This window comes from Anopheles coustani, chromosome 3, assembly GCF_943734705.1.
Source record: "Anopheles coustani chromosome 3, idAnoCousDA_361_x.2, whole genome shotgun sequence".
NCBI classification, from domain to species: Eukaryota; Metazoa; Arthropoda; class Insecta; order Diptera; family Culicidae; genus Anopheles; species Anopheles coustani.
In genome coordinates, this window is record NC_071288.1 from 20,820,957 (window position 1) to 20,836,564 (window position 15,608).

Genomic DNA, 15,608 nt, shown 5'->3' on the forward strand with positions numbered 1-15,608 from the left:
ATTTGGTCAGCAAAATGTCGGCCGGAGGGGGTTGATCTTATCTATTTGCAGTGTTTCCCATGGCATAAACTAAAAAATAATGAAAGAAATATTAATAAATCATATAAAAAGCGAAACTGAAAATTACGCAACATAATACTTCTACCATACTTGCCATTAGCATTAGGAACCTATAAGACGCCGCAAACGAAAGAAAAGCAAATAGCTGTAAAAAGAAATCGCAACACAAAAGGAGAGAATCCAGTGGAGAAAAGTTCGTCCCTCCAAACTAAAATCCAATAAACGGAAACAGGCGTAAAAAGAAACAAAAAAAACATAAAAGGAAAAAAAAACATAAAAGTTCAAATGTTTTGAATTGTTCTTATTTTCGTCTCTGTATTGTTTTCAGATTACTTTCGATTCGATCATTCACTGCTAAATGGTGTCGTTTATTTAGTTCCCACCCCACTAACTAACTACGGTGCTGCGATAAGCTTTAGGAAGCACAAAGTTAATAAAACAAAAAAAAAAGATGGAAAAGGATCCTCCGACGAACTGCTTTTTTATATACTTCAAGAGGATGTACCACAAACTAACAAGAAAAAAAAGGTTAAACGAGATATTTTTATCGCAGTTCCGAGTTGTATATTCACAGTTCCTCCCTGTCCGTTTTGTTTCGTTTAGTTCTCCTTTAGCCGGGGGAAAAACGGAAGCGTTCGCGGGCAGTTACCTCCGTCAACAATTCGTTCACGCCCGAGAGCCCAGGTTTGTTTATGTGTGTAGATGTGTGTTTTTTCTTCTTCTGCTCTTGTTTCTTACGTCGTCTTTACTTACATCAACAATACATTTAAATTTACATATGTATAATTATGTGTTTAATATGTATATCATATTTATATATTGCTCTGTTAAAGTGTGCGCCCACATTCGCTTCATACTTTTGACACCGAGAAATAGTCAAAATGCGCAGTGAAAGAATAATTGAAAAATCAAGAATGAAAAAGTCACCGTCGGAGACCAACACAAGCGGCGTACGATTGAATGTGTAAAATCCATAAACCGACGAACAAAAACATCCGTTGCCAAGGCAATGATCATGAGCACGATGCTATAGTAGGCTGTTTGCTTTAACGGCCCTTCTCTTCCTAGGAAGGTCTAGATATTCCTCATCAGTTTCTGCTTCCCATAACTGGGATAAAACTTCTTTTCCCCACACTGCTTCTGGTGTTTTGTTTTAATTTCTATCCTCAACCTATTCTCTTAAACGATTTGTTGTTTTGTCAACAAAAACAAAAAACCTCCTTTCATTTAACAGGGCGCGCGCCCGCGTGTGTTGATGTGTATGGATGAGCATGGGCTTTTGTTTATGTTCTATAGACTCCTTACACTATAAACTGCACTTTTAGCGTTATGTGGCGTTTAAATAACTAAAAAGAAGAGTACACCGGAAAATGGGATGATTTGCTCCCCGGTTTTCTACCCGCCTAGCCTAGCCTACGCTTGTCCGTAACGAATGCACTTCCATGTTCATTTATTAATATTTTGGAGCGCCTCTTGTCTTCTTTTTTTCTGCGTTGATCGAAGCATGCCCATTTCTGTTCCCCTTGGGAATATTATGACTGTCTCTACAAATAAAGGGGGCTTGTTAGTATCTGGATGTGTGTGTGTGTTTGTGTGTCGAACACTCCGAAACGTAGATACACTTCCGTGGGGAGTATTTTTTGGGGGTTGGGCAAAAGACACGAAATTCTACATTCCCATCGTTTGTTACATCGCGTCGCGTTTTCACCACCAGTCGTGTTTGTGAGCGTGTGTGCGTGTGTGAATCTCAACAGCTCTCCTGTTTCCCTCGTGTCGTTCCCCTTGATCTTGTGCTCGCTTGATAGGGTTTTTTTGATTTATAAATTAATTAAAGTAATAACGAAGACCGATTTGCGCTGCGTTGACGATCATGGGACTGCGCATGTTTTTTGCACGTTGTGGACCCTGTCGTCCGATCCACGATGGACACATACACGACGGCGGAACCGGGAGATGTTCGAAAGTCCTGTGTTGTGTTATCTGCTGTGAAAACTCTGAAGGTAGTACACCTAGAGTTCCTGCGATTGAGAAGGACCTTCCTCTCACTACACACTATGACACGGCGATTTGTTCGATCGTATCGACATTTGTGCGACCTCAATCTCAAACCATAATTGGTTCGTCGTCTCCAGCGGTCGTCGATGTTGATTGTGCACCGCCGCCGCCGCTGGCACCTGCTGAACCACCACCACCACCACCACCTCCGCCGGATCGTTTACTTCCATGGCCCGAGGACATACGACGTGACGACATTTTTCCCTCCTTGGGCATGTTATTGTCTTTTGCAAGGTTCGCCGAATTGATGGACGAACTGGAGGCGGACGTGGAGGTAGCGGCGGACCCGGACGGTGCTGCCACCGTCGTCGACTGGATCAGGATCGTTCGATGGTTGGAGGAGGAGTTCGTTGAGGCGGAATTTCCACCACCACCACCACCGGTAGCACCTACCTCATACCCGCCGGAAACACTCCGGATGATGATGGGCTTCTGGCGCTGGAGGTCACTACCGCTGCCAGTGCTGCTGCTGCCGGTGCTACCACCAACCCCACTACTGCTGCTACTGCTCGTCGTACTGCCCCCGAGACTGTGCGAAGTCGTCGAGAGCGTTATCATCGAGTGGCTCAGGTTAATGTCGGACCGTTTATTCCCCGCTCCTCCTCCTCCGTTGCCCGGTGGAGCCATCGATGTACCGCCACCGATGACGATGCCACTTCCACTGGCATTGGCACCACCGGACGAGCTCGCACCGTTCCCACCGTGGTTTCCATTCTGTTGCGTTTTCATCATCGAAGGAGCCGATGCGGAGGACGACGGCGTCGAGGAGGCTGAGATGGCTGAGGTGGCAGCCGTCGGTGACTGGGGTGAGGAGGCCGACGTGGAGTTGTTGCTACCGCGCAGGAACGCTTCCCGCTCGAGCAGTGTTTGATGGGACAGAGATTTCGTTTTTACCCCCGCCGACGATCCGACGACCGATGATGACGCACTGGCGGTGGCACTCGAGCCCATCTTGTGGAAATACTCCACACCACTGCCACCACCGACACCTCCTCCGCTCTGATCACGTAACGAATAACTCACAGCCATCGGGACGTCATTATTAAGACTAACATTACTACTACCACCGTGATCGGAGGGTGCCTGGTAGCGGATCGAGATGCCACTGTCGCTGATCATGTTGTTTCCACCTCCTCCACCACCACCACCGCCACCACCGCTGCTGCTCACATCGAGATCCTTCTCCTTGCTATTGCTCAGATCGTCCAGACTACCTCCTTCCCCATCCAGATCGGTCGAGAGCAGATCATCGTCCGAGCTGGCCCGTGCCAGACTCGGCAACGTCGAGGTCAGCAAGGCCTTCTCCTTGCGTATCTCTTGAATGTGACCCTCGAGCAGCATCTCCTCCGTTTCCGTCTCGAGCAGCCCACCGGCCGGGAGTCCGCTGCCAGTACCGCGCGCATTCGCCATTTCCTCCTGCGTAAACACCTTGCTACTGCGCAGCGTGCTAAGGCGGGCCGTAGCCGTGTGCGCGGCCGTATCGAGCGTGTCAATGTCCGCCAGCGTGCTCTTCACGTTCAGCATCTTCTGCGTGATGAGCGTCTCCATGCACTTCGTTTGCCGTCCGATGTCGTTCAGGCTGTCCTGTGCCGGCACGTACCGGTTGGTGCGTAGCACGCACGGCGCAAACACGATCGCAAGCGAGCTGGCCGACATGCGGTTGTACTGCTCCAGCTTCGCCACCAGGGCCAGATGGAAGATCAACCGCTCGAACAGGCAGTGATGGGCCGGGGGGATCTTTTTCACCAGCGACAGAAGCGTCTGCACCCGATCGCTACCGTCGGAAAGGTCGGCCGCACGCAGAAAGTCATCGTACCGGTCGAACGTTAGCAGAGGTTCGGGCATTTCGCGCAGGAACGACTTCAGCACGTTCGTTAGCACGTGCACGTTGTACGACTCGAAGTCCATCTCTCCGCCGCCCCCGTCCGCACTCGTTACCGCGCGGTCCATCTTCGCCTTCAGATCCTTGATCTTCGAGCTAACGCCGCTCTTCCGGTAGATACCCTCCGAGTACAGGCCGTGCATTTCGATCATCATGATCAGCTTGTTGATTTGGGCCGGAATTTTAACGCCATCGCTACTGCTGCCGCACATCGCCGTCAGCGGCACGCCGAACAGTTTCGTCGGAATGCCACCACCGTACAGGGGTTGACCGTCCGGACCGCAACCACCGGCTACGACGGCTGATCCACTGCTTCCACCACCGCCACCGTGCAGCAGCGCGTTCGGGTCCGAGTTGGCAATCTTATTGCACGAGGCCGACTTTTGGTAGCACTTTTTGTGGCACGTTAACTTACAGTTTTGGCACACCTGAGGGAGGGGAGGAGAAAAGCAGAGTGAGAGTGTTAAGATAAATGATTTTTAAACAACATTATCCTAATAATCCTTTCCCACACCAGTACTTACCAGTCCTCGCTCGATTGGCCACAAGAGAAACTGTTGGCATATTTCGCACGCCGTCGCAATGTTGAGTATCGTTAGCTGGAATGTATGTCCTGTTGTGTGGAAGATATAATGTAATCTCTTGATTTTTTTTCCAAACACCCTTAAATTCAGTATAAAAATGAATATTTTACCGTTGAACGTGGTGTGATCATCGTGCTTGCGTTTCTTGTCCTTCTTCCGCTTCGTCTTCGGTTTCTCCGTTTCGCGTGAGTTCATAAATTCGTTCATAAACCCACGGAACGCATTGACGCCCATCGTGAGCGGGAAGTCGTTCTTGCGCCCAGACGTCGTCTCGATCACCTGCTCGAAGTTGGCGATCAGATCGCGGTACTTGATGTTCAGCACGTCCGAGTTCTGCTTGTGCGCCACGCTGTACTGCGCGACCAGGTTGTCCTTGAACTCGCGGAGCGCCTGCTTGAACACCCGGTCCACCTCGGACGGCTTCTCGCAATCGCTCTCCATCTTGCAGATCTTCTGTGTGATGAAGTCCTGCATCAGCTGCAGCTCTTTGGCATCGCTTATAATCTTATCGGTCGAATCGGTGTACTCGCGCGTCGACGAGATCTTCTGGCTGCCTCCACCGGACGACGAACCGGCCGCGATCGGCTGGTGTTTGTCGTGCTTGCTGCCAAGCCCACCACCGCCGCCACTGGTGCGGATGCGTTTCGAGCGCTTGGCCGCCGCACACTGGAGCGACTTGATGCCCCCGTTCTGGATGCATTTTGTGTGCACCAGCACCTTGCAGTCCAGGCACCGGTAGCCCTCGTTCACGAACGAATCGATCTCCTGACAGCAGGCACACCGCTCCGCCTTGTTGATGCGCTGCACCTTCCGGAACTGGTGGCCGGCGATGTTGATGCGCGTGCTCGACTGGTACATGTCGTTGCCCCGGTTCACCTCGAGCAGCGGAATCTTGTTGTTTGCCGGGTCCGAATTGCGCCGCTTAAGCGTATCGCCACCGCCACCGCCACTGGCTCCCGAGCTGGCGTTCGTAGTGTTACCGCTTGCAGCAACACCCGGATTGCTACTACCCACCGGTCCTCGTCTCGTTAGGCCCGTGCCAGGATGGTAGCTGACGGCCGAACTTCCGCCACCAAGCTGTTCCTCACTGAGATTCGTCGATTTGATCCCCCGGCGGCTGCTGCTGGAGCTGGAGGTCGGTTTACTACCGCCTCCTCCTCCTCCTCCGCCACCCAGCACCATGTCACTACTGTCCGCTTTGCCGAGCGTGGACAGATTGTACATGATGTTGCTGCTACCGGCAAAGCTGCTGTCCTCCGACTTGGCGGTCCCGAGTATGAGGGCAGCCTTGCCAGCGCCCTTCGGTGTCGTCGTAGTCGTGTTGTAGTAGTTCTGTGCGAAATCGTCCGGGTACACCGCCGACACCCGCTGGTTGTTGATGGCGGAAGATGACGATGATGTTGGGGCCGCAGCACTATTACCACCGTACTGGCCACCGGAGCTGGTGTTACTGGTGCCGTACGACGACGAGGTGGACATTTTCGTGCCACTGTTGGCAGGTGGTGTGTTGTTGTTGTAAACCGACTGTTGGTGCTGCTTCTGCTGATGGTGGTGGTGGTGCTTATTTTGTTGGTAATTGTTGGTCTGAGGGAACTGTAGATTCTGATAGTTACCGATGTGCCCTCCGGTCGTCGAGCTTGCCGACGATAGTGACTGAGAGGAGGAGTGCGGTATTAGGGATGACGTTGACGATGAGGTCGCCGACGTTGTCGATTGCGTTTGATGAAGGTGGCTCAGTTGCTGTTGCTGCTGTAGCAGATTGTAGTTCGAGTTGATTTCGTCTCCCTGGTCCCGGTCCCTGCGGGAGCTCATGTGCGTGTGGGTGAATGGCAGTGACTCCCGCCGCATCATGCTGGCGGCCGCCATTGCCGGGTGCGGCTGGGTGTGCGTCAGCGTACCACTGCTAATGCTGTTGCGCTGGCTGAGATTCCTTGTGGCCGGAGAGGACAGCGACGACGATGGTGACGCGGTGCCGGCGACGACATTCTCTAGTCCCGTATTTACAAACACGATTTCCACGTTGCTATTACTATAACTATTATTGCTGTGGTTCTGATTTCGAATCATGCCACCACCAACGCCGTACGACGCCGAGGTGTCGCCGTACCGAAACCGCTGCATCCCCGGGCGGCTACTACCACTACCGGCGGTACCCGCCACCGTGGACGGTCCGGAATCGACACGGCGTACGGGCAACTTGGCCGTGCTGCTCACACCACCACCACCTCGCTCGTACCGGTACTTGGCCAGCTCCGTGTCGTCGAAGGTGCTCTTGCTGGCGCGCTCGATGTCGTACATCCGGAGGGGCCGATCCAAAACGTCGTCCTGTCGCTGCAGTGGTGTCTTCTGGTACGGACTGCTATTATTGCTTGGCGACGCTGTGGACGCAGATGCCGCACCACCACCACCGCTCGGCGGTGGTGCCGACGAAATGACCAGATTTTTTATATACCTTTCATTCCTATCTAATAAAGCGCTGTTGTTCGCTGGCCCCGAAGGAGGTGATTGTGGCTTCGAGCCAACAACGGGGCCTTGATGTAATGCGGCCGCAGCTCGGGTCGCCAGCGGGTGCGGATAGTCCACTAGGCCCAAGTCTTCGTAACCCTCCTCGTCATCGTCTTCGTCCTCCTCCTCGTCATGGCCTGCCACGGCCGCTGGTTCTCTCACGGCGGCGGTGGCGGCACCACCACCACTTCCCGCTGCCTCCTCCTCGTCCTCCTCCTCTTCATCATCGTCGTCGTCGTCGTCGATAAAGTCCGCCGACATGCTGTCGTCCGCGAAGAGGGCCCGATTTTTGTTCACGATATCGATCGCCGTCTCGAAACTTAGGCCCACGACGGCCGGTATCGGTTTCTTCCGATGCTCGATCGCGTGCACCACTTCCGCGTATCCACCCCCGCCACCACCACCGTAGGATCCGCCGGCCGCCGTCGAACCGATTGGGCGTTCCACCGGCAGGCTCTGCGTCGAACGCAGTTTCGCCCGATCGCGCTTCTTGCTCAGTAGTTCCTTGAAGCGAGAGCGGGCCTGTTGACCGCGGATACGTGCCTGCACGACCAGCACACCCTTCTTCAGCTTGTCGTACCACTTGCGCACCGTGTAGCCGCGCCAGGTCGCCTGAATGACGGTCGCCGCGTGGATGCGTATCTTGCGCGTGAACTTTTCCTGCTTCTCGCGCAGGTAGTCGCGCCAGTACGACTGGATGGTGCAGGCCGCCGTCCGGTACTGGCAGTACTTTTTGCGCTGCAGAATCGCCCGGAACCAGCGCTGGATGCAGATGATGCTGTCGATGATTTTCGTGTGCAACGAGATGTCGAGGCGCATCTTCTGCGACTCGCGCATGTAGATTTTGGTCACGCCCAGCTGGTAGTGCTGCTTGTTCAGATCCATCGTGCTCATAAAGTCGCGCACATCCTTCTGAGAGCTGACCAGTCCTTTCGGCAGCAGGATGCGGTACAGCTGGATGAACTCCTCGTACGTTAGACGCACGTTGTAGCCGGCGCGCCGGATCCGGACTGTCTCTAGCATGCCCGTATAGCGGAGCTGCGAATGAAAAGGAAAGAGTTCATATTTAGTATAAGGGACATTTTCAGAGTATCATTTTTTTTACTGAAAAAAAAACTACAATTGGTATGGACTCATTTATCTGACCACCTGAAAACATCACATTCCCACGCCGTAAAGCGAATCCCAAACACATCAAATCATGCAAATGATTCACGTCCCAGGCGGTAGCATTAACAACATCGTAAAACTATGGTGGCACAAATAATGGCCAATAAAAACAAAAGGTTCCTTCTAGAATCACCTATCTAATAGTCAGAACATCGGCGACAGCATTCCTAACGGATGTATGACTCAATACAGTAAAAACAGGAACGTCCTCAAAGATGGCCCCCATTGTGCTGTACGGGCCGTGGATCCTTATTCCGGTTCAAAACCTCCTCGAACAAAAAATACAAATAAAAACTACCTATTTTCGCTGCCATTTGCCGATTTTCTCACCCACCCGTGAAGATGCTTCCTCCGCCGGTGGGATTTGTGGTGGCCAGCAGCAAAGTGGTTGGCAGTGCGGAAATGGTAAAAAATAAAACCATAAAATATCCCGATAAGATAGTGTATGGCGCATGAATGAAACCGTACCCAGAAGGAAGAGAGACGAAAACCGGGACGAATGAAAGCGAATGGATGAGGAATTTCATTGCAGCAACAAATTCCTTCCATATGGTGCCATAGCAGGAAAAGATAGGCATGTCGACACATTGGCCACACCACCACCACCACCATCGGAGGACCGAGGGTTTTATTGCAATTTTCCATTTTGCCATTTGCCTCGCCTTCTCTTTCTGGTGTTCCCCGGTAGTGCCGATAAGACCATCCATGCGACCTGCCACACGAGTATTATTGCTTGTACTGCTTTAAATGCTGCGTCAGAGCTTTTAGAGAGCATCTCATGGAAGAAGATATCATTACAAAAACTCATCGTAGGAGCAGCAGCGAAAGAACAACAAATGGCTGAGGGAAAATTCTACCATGTATTGGGTTTTGTACACGATAAGATCGGCACGGACGCGATCGACCGTCTATACCTACAAAGAACAAGCAACACTCCACTCCCTGAAGGTACTTTGGGTAGTTTGCCTTTCGTCACCAGATGAACCACCGGAAACCAGATACCCTACACCCTTTTTCTCTCTGTCCCTCGGTCTGCCGTCGTCTGGAAGATTCCTAATGGGATTTATGGTACCGGCCAAAACATGAACACCGCTTGTTTGGGAGAGGTGGCGACGTAATGAAAGCTGGTGTTTCCGGTTTTAGCTGTGTCCCTTCGTTTACCCGTCCCGGGACAGTCTGGCGACGGAAGGCCCGTGCATACTTTTAAGGCTGGAGCGTTTTGATTTCGGTTTCAAATGCACTACAAAATGTGTTCTCACTGGAATTGCGAAGACGGGAGACACCACTTACCACCGCGACCGTGATGGTCATTTTTAATCTCAGCACAAGCCCAGTCGTCATCAGGAGCAGAATTAGCACACAGTGTGTACAGAAAAGCAGTGCCAACAATGCCAGCCTAATACCAAGCTCCGGATACAATCGAATCAGTTCGAATGTCATCGTACACCATGGTTCGGGTATACTTGCGGCCTACTGCGCGCGGATATGGATTTGATAGCCCACTATGATTGTTTTGTTTGTTCTTTAACAAAGTTTGTATTAAAATTTTATCACTTCATACACGATAAAACAAAAACTTTCTTCCAATTTAAGACACTGGCAACACGTGCATACCGTTCGGAGGTAAAACTGCAACTGATAGTCAAGCACCTCTATGTCAGACCTGCCTGGAGTTTCGACCGACGCGATTCTCAGGTAGGAGAACACGCCACCAGGAATATGGCCACAAAAGATGGCTAAGACTTCTGACTCACCGGAGGAAAGAAGAGAGGAACTGTTTATGAGAAAAAGACACCAAAGCGGCCTAATGGACCCATCTTTCTTCGAAGGTAGGCAACAGCATGAATGATAACCGACCAGGTCGTCCCCGCCCTACACTGATACGCATTTCATTCATTGGCATGTTGCAATTTAGCGATACAATACAATGATTTCAACAATATAGATGAACAAAGGGTGCAGAAAACCCATATAAAGCAATGTTTTAATGAAGGCGTCCACAGTTATTTTATTACATATGCATCAATTATCACAACCAGTTTATGCAACTTTTTATAAACAATTGGATTTCGCTATTGATAGATCTGTTGATCTTTGTTTTACGAATAGCTCAAACAAATTATACGAAACATGAAATATTACCATGACTACCATCTGTAAAATTTCTAGCTTTTCAGCGTTTCTCCTCTGCTCAACGCTGACCGCGCGAAATTATGCAAATGTTTATGGCGTTTACCTAAGGGAAATGGTCATCAAACAAACTTCGACGATTAATGGGCGTCAGAAGGAACATGTGAGAAAAAAATAACAAATACGTCATCTCACATGGTTTGGCTTAAGCCAATCACCGTTACCTTCTTAACGGTTTATATCGACCCGGCGTTCGTGTCCTCGTTGATTATGCGTGCTCAATGCCAAAATAGAAGGTTATGGGAAATGGGGAAAATTATTCGCAAAATGTAAATTCGCAACGAACAAAAGAAAACACCCGTAACAAGTCACGTAGAAGGGAAGTGTGTTGGAAAAAAGGGATATATTGTTTTCCCAAGCCAGCTCGGTCAACTCATTTATCGTCGTAGTGTGGATGAAACAAGTGGACACTTCCGGCAACAACCCGCGCGTCCTTGTATTTCGGGCTTTTTCCGTCGCTCTTTGTGTTCTGGCAAAACAAAAAAAAAACACTCTCAAGGCAATATTTCCCACCAACACCCCGTTCAATGAGTAGTTCCAGCAAGGACTTCATTACAGCTAGCGTTACAGCCCCCAAACAAACATGAACGTACCTGTCTCGTAACGGTTGCATCGTCAAACTGGTTCGGGATTTTGTTCGGGTTCGATTTGATGCACCGAATGAAGAATGGGTTTGCCTAAAATTGAAACAGGAATGAAGAAAGTAAGTGAAATGTGGCAAAAGAGTGCTTGTTGGCTGGGTCGAATGGCCCTCGACTCACCTGATTTAACGTTTCCATCAGTGCGATCAGCGAGTTTTGAAACTGTGCCGTTACGGTTAGCGGCTGCTTGCGTGTCTTTATGGCAGATGTTTGATTGGAGAGGTTCTGCCCGGCCGAAAGTGTCTTCACCGACTGGAGATTCTTGAGGCCCTTCTTCGGCCGCTCCCGGGGACGAAATGATTTGTTTTTCCTGTATTGGTTGTCCATGTCCATCGATTGCGTTTTCATTTTGTACGGATGAAGGGGGAGAAACGGAAATAATCGTTAGAATACCGGGTATACTATCTTCTATCATTTGATCATCTTTCGGCTAGAGCAGGGAAAAAACCAAAGGTTTATTCTTGCTTGCTAGTATCATTCGCCTACGAAGCTATTGGGAACACAGATTGAACCCAACACTCGTTGCTTTATATTTAGATAATGATACTTAAAATGCAATGTAGACATTTGGAATTCACACAAAAACGAACACTTGCAAAAATAATAAAAAGAAAGAAACTTCGCAACAATTTGTAACAAGCTTCTAAAGCTTATCTTAGAGATAGGGTAGAGCTAAAACGCTACAGAGAACTCATACAAAAGACACACAGAACAGTCTGAATCTTTGTACAGCACATCAAACCTTTGCGAGGATAAAACGTTGTAAATTACTCAAAAAAACGGACACCAAAGTAAGTTTTACAAATTTGCAACTGACGTCACAAGGAAAGCGGATAACCAATGGAGGAAGTAGAGTTATAGCAAAATCGGACGTCAAAAACGGAAGCAAATGGATTAATGAATTTGGTTTCGACCAAGCATGACATGAACGATTGGGAAATGTTGGAGAATAGGGTAGAGTGGGGGTGTGTTTGTGTGTAATTGTTTGAATTGTTTTTATCATCGCTCCAGAGGCTTGTTATTTCTTACATCACGATTTGCGACGCACGAGCCATCACGTCCTGACCGGAGCGTTCGAAGCGATGCCGGGCTGCAGCCGAACCTAACCCATATCCTTTTCCACCTCCACCGCCAGCGGCTGCCCCGCCGCCTCCGACTGTCGATCCCGGCGACGAAATGTTCCCGGTGGCTGACGAATGCTTTCCACCGTTGTTACTGCCATACGCGGACGACAGCGATGAGGAGGAACCTCCGCCGGGCGAGGAGGATGGATGATGCTTTCCGTGCTGCTGCTGTGGAGAGTCCTGCAGCTGTTGGCACTCGTAGTTGAGCTTTCCGTCGGGGAAGTTTTTGTTGTTGAACGCGAAGCTTGACCAGGACCGACGGGGTGTGCCGCCGGGACCGGTGACCGAGGCCATCGATCCGGTGGTACTGTTGTAGCCCGCGTTACCGAGCGATTGGCGGTGGTAGGCAAGATTGTTTCCGCCACCGCCGGTGGGAGACGATGCTGCCGGGTTGCCGCTATGGTGGTTGTGGCCCGAGGTGATGTCACTCATGGCATTGCTGATGCGTTTGCTACGCGACCGATGGATTTGAATTGGCCACGGTAGCGCGAGTAGATATGGTTTTGTTTTGCGATATCGATTCATTCGAAGATGGCGTGATGTGTTGGATGAGAGGTAGGCACGATACACACGATAACGATAGACGAAGGCGCACACGGGAGAGAAGGCGCACAGAGGCACACACACACATGTTCATGTAGGATGGTTTGAATAGAAGTAAACCAAAAATAAATAAAAACAAGAGTAAATAAAATGACATAACAACGGAAGGAGAATAACACAAATGTATAGTGAAGAGAAGATACAGAAAAAATTATGATACATTATATTGATCAATTAACGAATGTTAGCAAAGCGATTCCCCTAAACAATGTTCAGCCACAATTGCAAATTTTGGGTTATTGAAAATTTTGCATCATTCTGCCCCACACATTGGGGTATGTTAGTTACGGCATTAAGGGTTTGTACATGGGAGTAAAATAATGGTGAACCCGGCTAATGATGAACTGCTTCAGTTAATGTTGTTTAGCTTATTATCCTTCCTACTGCGCACTATCGCACCCTAGGCACCCTATGTACAAAAAGACTCGATATTAAAGGCAGCTTGGGGCAGCTTGGGCCTAACGCTGAGCGGCATTTCTATGGACATCGGCGCACGCCATACACTACACTAACGTGCTGGATGGGAAGGAGGAGCAAAATCCAAAACCAAACCAAAATCAAACGACAGACACAAGGAGAGCGCGCGCGCACGGCAGCGATAGAAACAACAGGCATCAAAGATCGCAGAATCGATCACTGCGGTCTCTGTAGAACAAACGGTCTTACGGCCAATTTTTGCGCCGCTCTCGGCCCCCTTTGGCCGACGCCGACTTCACGGAGTAGTTACGGTACCGGTCCAGCATACCACTGTCACGCACTGGGCGCCGCGGACAGAAAAGTTTCCTACAGTGGGAACAGGGAAATAGGATGTAGAATTGCTTTTTTCTTTTTAGTGTTTTCCCCTACCGGTGCGTTCAGTTGTTTTTAACGTTTATCTTTTGTTACAAGTTACTAGCTACTCACAAGATCTTCGAGAGTTTTGTTGTTATTACTTATAGAGCATTTAGGATGGGATCGGAAACAAAAGCTGACGACTTTCTCTCATCCACGCGGATACATATCTTTCCTCTATTATCAATATTAAAATATCCTATAATAGTCAATTTTAATTCTTCGTAAAACTCAATCATAGAAATCATCCAAAATTTAAACAAAAAACAATACATATATAGCATAAAATAGATGATGATGTGCGAGGAAATGACAATGGGTTTTTAATTGAGAAAAAGTTATCGTCCAATTCAAGATCGAAAAAAACAACTATGAAATCTCAACATGTGCACAATTATCACTAACGTAAAACAGATATTAACGTGACAAGACATAGGAGTAGAAATGTAAATTGGTTGTGAACAATATTAGGTAGGCATACAGGACAAACAAGTAAGGGTTTAACAATGGGAAGCAATCAATCTGGCCTTCTTTTTTAGGAAACTGCAAAAGAGGGATAAGATAGATTATGCACTTTACTAATCAAGTGCAAGCACGAAACACCCGAGAGACGGTGGAATGAAAAGAATGCGAACTCATTAAATGATAGCGGAGAGGGAGAACGACGGAGAGCAGGTGATAACAATAGACTATGATAAACAGTAACAGTGTGTGACACATAGAACTAAACACAGTTAGAAAAGTATTAGTGCCCACATCGTTAACGGCAGGCGGGAGGAGGGAAGAACTGAAGCTTATTTTCGACTCTGTTTCAAAAGTATAGACAGCAAATATAACAAGTTCAACTTACGCAATACGATTGATTGTTAGGTTCACCGATGAGACCGTCACAAGGTGGCTATAGAGTACGCCGTGCAAGAACCGACCAAACCACCAAATCCCGAAAGTGGAGATGAAGAAAAATGGAAGGAGGGATTAATCCCGCATAGGGTGGATATATGATTTGTTGGATTCAGTAATGGAAGTACGGTGGTCGTGGTTCAGGAAAGCGAACCACACGACACACGTGTTTGGTGGAAACGGATCGAAAATTGGGTGAAGAGGAATGTTGGACAAAAGACAACACAATGATGGTTTGGATACCGAGAAGAGATAGATAGAAAAGAAGGAAAGAGAAATAGAGATTGTAAATTGTGATCGAACGTGTGTCACAATATTAAACTAGATTAAAGTCCTAGTTTACCCAGTCCAATTTCGTCCCAATCAGAACATTAACTACCTTGAGCGTAGCATTCAACAAAGAACCCATCACCTCACATTATTCAAAACCACAAGAAACATAAATCCGGATCCAGTAGCACTCGAACGAGGAGATTCCCTTTCGGAAACGACCCCACCCGGATATGCTTACCTTACGATACTATCGTTCGGTGCACGGTAGCGTGTTTTGGTGGCCAGCTTGTTGAACGACATGTCCGCACGCTCCTTCCGGTGCTTGATGCCGGCCGACCGGAACGCAAAGTAGCCGCGAAAAAATGCCCTCAGAATGGCCCACCGGAAGACGGCGACCGGGTCAGCCCCCACCAGCTCCCGGACGAACGCCATGCTGGAGTTCTTCAGCACGCTCACGATATCCTGCCGCATCAGGTCGAGATTCTTTTCACGCATTTCGGCCACCTGAAGGAGGCAAGAGGAGCGGGAAAAACGAGTACAAAAGTTTAATTTCAGTTCTCCTCGCACAGGTTACAATGTGATGCCCTGATTGGGACCTGCTTCGTACCTGATATTTCACCTTGCCAGCGTAATGTTTAATGATAAATGCGTTCTCCTTGCGCTGTGGTTTCTCGTAAAATGCGTTATCCTTGTGAACACTGTTGAACTTTTGCAGCAACGTTTCGTTGGTGGCACCGGGAAAACTAAAATGACATAATGGGCGATTAATAGCACACGTTCCATTGGTGTA

The 15,608-nt window shown here is 49.1% G+C and overlaps 1 protein-coding gene across 1 annotated transcript in view; it reads right to left on the bottom strand.

Annotated features, from left to right (window-relative positions):
* Nucleotides 1-354: 354 nt before the first annotated feature.
* LOC131272563 (unconventional myosin-IXb-like) overlaps nucleotides 355-15,608 on the bottom strand; it is a 46,123-nt gene continuing 30,869 nt past the window's right edge. The window contains exons 10-18 of the mRNA XM_058274339.1: nucleotides 15,426-15,561; nucleotides 15,057-15,322; nucleotides 14,496-14,543; nucleotides 12,117-12,662; nucleotides 11,208-11,397; nucleotides 11,040-11,123; nucleotides 4,692-8,124; nucleotides 4,522-4,610; nucleotides 355-4,425 (exon numbers count right to left, since the gene is read on the bottom strand). Coding sequence (XP_058130322.1) covers nucleotides 2,164-4,425; nucleotides 4,522-4,610; nucleotides 4,692-8,124; nucleotides 11,040-11,123; nucleotides 11,208-11,397; nucleotides 12,117-12,662; nucleotides 14,496-14,543; nucleotides 15,057-15,322; nucleotides 15,426-15,561 — 7,054 coding nt within the window. The 3' untranslated portion in view covers nucleotides 355-2,163. The remainder of the gene's footprint in view (nucleotides 4,426-4,521; nucleotides 4,611-4,691; nucleotides 8,125-11,039; nucleotides 11,124-11,207; nucleotides 11,398-12,116; nucleotides 12,663-14,495; nucleotides 14,544-15,056; nucleotides 15,323-15,425; nucleotides 15,562-15,608) is intronic.